Source organism: Lasioglossum baleicum, unplaced genomic scaffold (genome assembly GCF_051020765.1).
Source record: "Lasioglossum baleicum unplaced genomic scaffold, iyLasBale1 scaffold1664, whole genome shotgun sequence".
NCBI lineage: Eukaryota > Metazoa > Arthropoda > Insecta > Hymenoptera > Halictidae > Lasioglossum > Lasioglossum baleicum.
In genome coordinates, this window is record NW_027470723.1 from 26,341 (window position 1) to 33,704 (window position 7,364).

General features: G+C 42.9%; 1 protein-coding gene and 1 pseudogene across 1 annotated transcript; one reads left to right on the plus strand and one right to left on the minus strand.

Moving 5' to 3' along the window:
- Positions 1-114: 114 nt before the first annotated feature.
- LOC143220851 (V-type proton ATPase subunit G-like) lies at positions 115-1,038 on the plus strand (annotated as a pseudogene).
- Positions 1,039-6,627: 5,589 nt separating this feature from the next.
- LOC143220850 (histone-lysine N-methyltransferase SETMAR-like) lies at positions 6,628-7,096 on the minus strand. The gene is made up of 2 exons (XM_076446441.1): positions 6,830-7,096; positions 6,628-6,741 (listed from the first exon to the last, which is right to left on the minus strand). Exons 1-2 carry the CDS (start codon positions 7,094-7,096, stop codon positions 6,628-6,630), a joined length of 381 nt encoding a protein of 126 aa, XP_076302556.1.
- Between the last annotated feature and the right edge of the window lie 268 nt (positions 7,097-7,364).

Genomic DNA, 7,364 nt, shown 5'->3' on the forward strand with positions numbered 1-7,364 from the left:
GTGAGTATGTTGTACAGCGCCACCGTTTAAGGCGGGGCAAACAACGGAAACTCTAAAGTCATATGATCGATTTGTGATTCCTTTAGAACACAGCCATCTCTGTTCGTTGCAAAGATGGCCAGCCAGACGCAAGGTATTCAACAGCTTCTGGCAGCTGAAAAAAGGGCTGCGGAGAGAGTTGCAGAAGCTAGGAAACGTGAGTTTCTATTCAAGCATTATAAATCATGTTTTAACGGTCGATGTATTTTTGACACGGTAACACGGTAATAAATTTCTCTGTGACCCTGAGTTTAAATGGGTGTAACCTTTTAAATTCATCGAAAAGTGAATTGTTTTAACATACGTATAGCAAGATTACTCCTTTTGCTCGATGTATAAGTATATCGTTGATCAGTATTCTAGGATTAAAATGAACTAACCTTTGTCGATGTAACAACTAATTTAGGAAAATATGTTTGAAACCGTGTTATAAAAGTTACGATAAGCATGCGATGGGAATTAAGAAAACAGGCGGTATGAAATAAAATTTGATTTTATTTATAATAAAAATTTTACTGTTAGGCAAGGCACGTAGATTGAAGGCAGGCGAAAGAAGAAGCACAGGATGAAATTGAAAAGTATAGACAAGAACGAGAAAGACAATTTCGCGAATTCGAAGCAAAGGTGAGTGGTTTTTAATAGGTAAATAATTCTCGGTCGTTTAGTTAAAAAATGAATAATTTGATTCCAAAGTTGTTTTATCGTACGCGCAATGTTATTCTCTTTTATTCTTATTTAGCACATGGATCGAAAGAATTCGTAGAAAGCACGTATAGAGAGCGATACAAAAGCAAAAACGGAAGAAATGAATCAGACTGTGGCCACGCACAAAGATAGCGTAAGTAAAAGTAAAATTAATAGAAAAAAAAATAACGATATTCTCGCTGTTTAACATTTCTGGTACGTATACTTTTTATAATACAGGTCGTGCTCACAATCTTGGATTTGGTGTACAACATTAAACCCGAATTGCACAAGAATTACCGCTCTGAAATGTAAGCGAGGAAAAGCGTACCGATTAATTATAAATATTGGCATCTTACGCTATAAATGTACATTAAGTACTTTTATTTTATCATATCCTAAAACGTATATATCGTTGTTATGTTGTACTCGAAAAATGTGTATACCTTTTCATGGTAGATGGTGGTATCGAAATTATTAGAATTTTGTCTGCAGTTGCTACACGACAATAAATATAATTGTACCTATGCTGAGCTTTTACCACCGTATTGGAAAGTTTAAGGATTATCGTAGTGTAGCGTCACGGTAGCAGTATAGACGTATTAAACAAGTTATCGTCATTGTGATATATCAAGGCCTAGATATATTAGGATGACGTGTAAATGTTAAAACTTAGGGTGGTGGCAAAAGATTGTACATCGTTAAGCGTATATCGTTAGATGTCATTCCATAATTCTGCTGCATCGAGGACATAAAACGTGTCTTAAAAGATTCTGCGTACAACTTCCAAAGAATCACGCATAAGCTCCCAACCTGGTGGTTCTCGCGACGTTATACACAATATACATATATTATATTCGTTTTGTTTGAAACATTTAAGCTTTGTTAAGTTATAGAGAAAAAGAAGTTATACCTCACGTGTAAACCCTGTTTCCGTATGCTGACTAATCTGTACAGTATTAATGTTCGAGAATAAAAACGAACGAAACGCAATTAATTTCTTGATACTCGAGGTCCCTTATCGTCTATCGAACGGTCATATTTCGCACGGAAATGAAAAATTTGCTACTCTCTCTCTATATAGAGTAGTTAGGTAAATTGTTACGTAAAAGATTTTTAGTGGTATATTAGCGCGATATTTGCAGTGGTAATACTCGAGTTTATGAAACGCGTAAGAATGGAAATCTGTAGGACGTTGATACGCATGGATAGCGTAACCATGGCATATAGAGAAAAGATTCTTGTCGGAAAATATAACGGAAAGAAAAGGAAAAGAAGAATCGGAAGGGTACGGTAAAATTGTGGCAATGCTAGTTTTCGAGCTTGTCAATCGCGTAATTTGTCGAGCGCAGACACGGGTTTCAGCGAAACGCGTGCAGCTGTAACGTAATTGGGCATTTCTGTTTACGTTTCTCGCAATTGGTTTAGAGTATGGAGGTAGAAAAAGAAACTATTTTAGAGAGAGAGGGGGAATCAGCTGTGTAAACCTAACCTTCCTTTGGTCGCGAGGGAGATGGCGGTTTGGGGGAGCAGTTGGTTGGGTGCGCGTAGTGCGTGTGTAATGTGCGTTCACCACACTAGCGCCACTCTATAGACATCGAGAGGTGATTCGATTTCGCGAACTAATGCTGGCAGCGCGAAGCAGTCAGTACGTGTGCCATTCTGCACCGAGAAATGGAAGCCGAGGAGGCGCGTTGGAGTAATACGAGCGCGAGCACGTTGCTAATGTACGAAGTCGCGTGTGAGGATGCTGTGACAGCTGTGCACGGGTACGCGTTTTAAATCTGTTATGATTAAGAACGTGTCGAGTAAAGCCGGTCGCCGACCAGCTGCGAATCCGAGCAAGAGATCGTTGTAAACGCGCGTGCCGAAAGTTGTGTGAACGTGCGTTTTGGTTTGTTGGTTTGTTACGCCTAGTCGAAATCGTGTTGCGAGTTTTACCGAGCAAAACGGTGCGTGTACGAACCTCATTGGATACAACTTGACAAGATGTGGTGTCTCGTTAGTCCAAGCTAATTCCGTCATCCTCGAGGTACAAGTCGACCCCAAAGCCATTGGTCAGGAGTGCCTGGAAAAGGTGAGTCATTCTGTTATTGCTTATCTTATTTGTTTATTGAACGAAAGGAGCATTGGATAAACCGTACGACAGGTCCGTTTCTCTAATCCACTCTCGGTAGCAAAACTTTTCCACGGCTTTTCCCAATTCGCACGATTTTTTTCCTTATTTCCTTTCCCGTCCTTTCCTTCTGCCCTATACGATTCCGGCAAGATGATCGACTCCGAGAAGAAAGAAAAGAAAAATAGGTGGGAATTCGAGGAAATGGAAGAACGCGGAGGTAAAATTAACGATTGGATAAATGCGCATTCCCTGTTTCTCGTTGCCTCGTTAATCTTCACCGATGGTGTTTATTCTTTGGATGGTTTTTCTTTGCCTGGATGGTTAAATACAGGGTAGCGAAAGAGGATTAAAGATAGAAAAGGAGCAAGTTAAGAAGCATGTTTGCCCTAATTTTTTGCGCGGTCTAGCGTTCGGTGTAAACAATGAGAAAGGGAAGATTTCTCGGACGTAGAGGATGAATCGGTGATCGAAAGCGAATTTTCGCTTGGGTCCGCTGTGACTGGCGATAACCTCGAGCGGAGAGGTATTAGAGGGAGGGAAATTTGATGCAGGACAAACACGTACGGGCGATGCATGCCTATGTGCACGTAGGTATATCCGGGAAGGTGGCAGGCGACGGAAAGATTCGCGTGGCAGAGAAGGACGGTGTGGACGGTGCCTTACGGCTAGGTCGTAACTCACGTGCGCAACAGATGCCCCGAAAACATTCGGCTACTCTACTCTCTGGTGCAATTTGAAATTTCAGCATCTTGCCGGCGCCAGGCGTATCCCGGTTCTTCTTCCTCCATTTATTATCGCCGTTTCCCATCACGTTTCACCACGCGGTGATATTTAGAGTTAGAGCGGGTCTAGAGGAGGAGAGTGGCGATCAGCGTGTCGAAAGGCTTCCGCGTGGACTACTTATTTCCTCGTAATCACCTCGCGACCACCTCCGGTCGTTTCACCGGTACCGACGTGCCGCCTCTTCTTCGGTGTTTTTCCCTATTTATAGGCACCGATGGCCCCTCGCGGTTGGCCGAAAAAATCGGCCATTTTAAGCACCCTCGCGATTCAGCCAATCCTTCTTACCGTGCCGCCATCCATCGGTCACGGTCTCTCGTTATGTCGCGCTTTCACCATTCTTTTTACCGTTTACCGACCCTCCAGGCAGATCGTAGCCGTGTCGCGCGATTCGTATCGAGGATAATCGGTGGGAAAGACGTTGGAAGCTTAGGAAGCGAAGCGAACGAGCTGCTGTCCCGTGCAAACCAGAGCCTAGATAGGACAGGTAGTCTTCCAGTGGCATGTTTACCTCTAATATCAATCCGTGGAGAGCACTCGACGATGATTACGGTGCAACCAAGTGGGGTCAAAGCCTAACTGGGTCGCAATTTCACCGAGCACCGTATTATTAGATGCTCGCTGTGTGCTCATCGACGAAATAAATTTTGGAGGATAGTCGAATAGGTATTTCTCGTCGAGCCTGTACGATTACGATTATTATCGTTCGCGCGGAGAGATGGAAATTCGGGCTTTCACGGGGGAATGAGCTCGGCTCGACGTAACGCGATGTAATAATACTTACGTCTATCTGGTTCGCGAGCTCGGCGGACCAAGAAAACCCGATCGTTGCGTTCTCACGGAGAAGTTACCGTGTATATACGCCGTGGTTGTTGCTGCTACTTTTGCCCGAACTGAAAGTTCATCGCCACGGTGCAAAGTAATCCGCCGGAGGAAGTTTCGGGAAAAATACACGGGCGACCAGCCACGGAAAACTTTTCCGGTTTTCCCTTTCCGGCTGACGGATCGGTAAAATTGGCCAAAAATCCGCTGCAGTTCCGAAATTCCCATTTTCCTCCTCTCGTTTACATTCCTACCACCCCTTCCCCGACCTTTTCGAATTCCTTTCGAATCCTATATACTCTGTGCTTGATCGGGAATCGGATCGGTCTAAATTCGCGATCTAAATTTGATCGAAAGGACGCAGCATTCGGAAATTTCTCGTTTCACGCCGAAGCGAAATAGTACACCGATATTTCGAAAGTCACCGCAATCGATAGCTAGATAGAAAACATGCCGACTTTTCGAAATGGTTTCGACAAGCTGCAATCGATATCGCAAACGATCTTCAACCGTGTGGTATCTCGTGGTTGTTGTACCGCATTGTATCTATCACCGGAGAAAAAAACGAATGTCAAACTCCTAACTAGCTGGATATAATTCAACGTAACGCGTCGCTTTGGAAAGGGAAATGTTTGGAGAACGACTAACTCGGAGGTAAAGCAAGAAAGCGAAGACGAGGTTGAAGGTTGGGTAAAATTTAATACGCCGATATGTTTCGTCTGGAAATAGATGAAACGCGAGGAAGGAGAAATTGAAAGTCGCGTCGCGTGCGAAACGAACGAATTCCCGATCTTCGGAGAAAATCGACCGGTCTACGTGACTGGCGTAAATACACGCGGTCGAGTCACTGCCGATCTCGCGACGTCGCGACGTCGCGACGCTCGGGTTTTGAATCCAGTCGGCGGAAACGATCGATGCTCACGGGGAGAAAGGATTCCTAACGAGGTCTAATAGTCGGATACGTCGCACGGTGTTTTCTGTTTCACGGGGTAGCAATCGATCGAGGAACCGTTCCACTCGGTTTCGCTAAGGTCAACGAACGAAAAAACCATGTCACGCACTAGCAGATAAACGGCACTAGCAGAAACGCACTGCGAGATAATCAGCGAAATTACGAGGAAAGTGACGCGGGTAATCAACTCGAGGGCCTGAGACTTTGCTACCGTGACACGCGAGATAACTACCCTAGGGACCCATCGCGTTGCAGCTTCTAACGGTATCCCTTCCATTCATCGAGTATAAAAGATTCCTTATTGCCTATAAAGAACCAGATCCGCTAAATAAAGTTAGTTTTATCGTTGGAGCAAACCTTCGCTTGGAATCCAAGTACGTTCGTTCCTAGCTCATCCTCTCATAGACTCCAATCTATTGGGTTGTCCGGAAAGTTCGTGCCGATTTTTTAGGAAAATTAAGACGCAGCTCATTTAACACTAGATTTACGGGACCCGTCGATTTACGGGACCCGTCAATTTGACGGATGAGTTGCTGCAATTGTACAATATTAATAGTTTTAATCAACTTATATTAAATTTCTTAATATCGTAATTGTTTTTAAATTAAACTCATAGTCTTATTTCTGAAGAAAATACGTAGTTTTCTTTACCCGTAAATTTGACGGGTCTCCATAAAGATAGGTATTCAAAAACGTCCGTAAACCTAGTGTTAAATATTGGTATAACATTTATTAAGTTATATAGGTACCATTCTGTTCCACAACCTTTCTCCATCTTTCATGCAGCTTGAGAATTCCGTCCTTCCAGAATCTCTCAGGTTTTTTCGGCAAACCAATTTGTCCAAATGGGTTTTTATCTCGACCAAAGAGTTGAAATTTTTTTCATTAAGAGAATTTTGTAATGATCGGAAAAGGTGGAAATCCGAAGGCGCAAGGTCCGGCGAATACGGTGGATGGGATAAAAACATCCTAACCAAACCCCAACAATTTTTCCCGAGTTCTCAAAGACACACGAGGTCACGCATTGTCCTGATGAAACACGACGCCCTTCCGATTCGCAATTTCGGACATTTTTGTTCAATTTATGTCTTCAATGTATCTAATTGAGAGCAATACTTTGCCGAATCTATTGTTTCATTATTTGGTAAAAGATCATAATATAGGATTCTTTTCCAGTCCCACCAGATACAGAGCATTACCTTCTTCGAATGAAGACCGGCTTTTGGGGTGACTAAAGGTGTTTCATCAAGCTTTCCCCGGACCTTTTACGCTGAACATTTTTATAAATTATCAATTTTTCATCCTTCGTCCTTAATTGCTTCAGAAATGGCGTCTTCTCGTTGCACTTGTAAAGCAAGTCGCAAATGGAGATGCGGTCCAACAGATTTTTCTCCGTTAAATCGTGCGGAACCCATACATCAAGACGGTTTTACATAGCCAAACTTCACAATATGATCGTGGATGGTTGATTTTGATTTATTTAGCATTCCTGTTAATTGACGTAATGTTGAGCGTGGGCTATTCTCGATTTCTGTTCTAATCATATCTTCGTCTGTGGTGGGCGGCCTACCTGGACCTTCTTGATCTTCATGGTCGAAATTTCCAGCTTTAAACCGAGCAAACCACTTCCGCACTGTTCTTTTCAGCCATAGCATCTTCGCCATAAACAGCGCATATCTTATTTGCCGCTTGTGTGGCATTTTGCCCTTTCGGAAAAAGAAAAGCATTAAATGCCTATAATGCATTTCATTTGCCACCATATTCTAAGGCGTACAAAACTGATAAAAATTAACGAATCGTAACCAAACTTTCTTCCAAATATGGCTGAAGTTATCTCTTTTAGAATATGTACACGTGTCATTTGTTTTCAATAATTGTGATATATTCAGGTCTCTCACGCTACCTACCGAAAATCGGCACGAACTTTCCGGACAACCCAATATTTTCTTAGCTAGTTCTTCCTCGATA

What these genes read in the sequence shown, in the direction of transcription:
- LOC143220850 (XM_076446441.1), bottom strand. Translation starts at nt 7,096, where the DNA reads ATGCCACACAAGCGGCAAATAAGATATGCGCTGTTTATGGCGAAGATG. An exon ending in ATATTGTGAAGTTTGGCTAT is followed by an intron (nt 6,742 to 6,829) that starts GTAAAACCGTCT and finishes TTGCTTTACAAG; the next exon opens with TGCAACGAGAAGACGCCATT.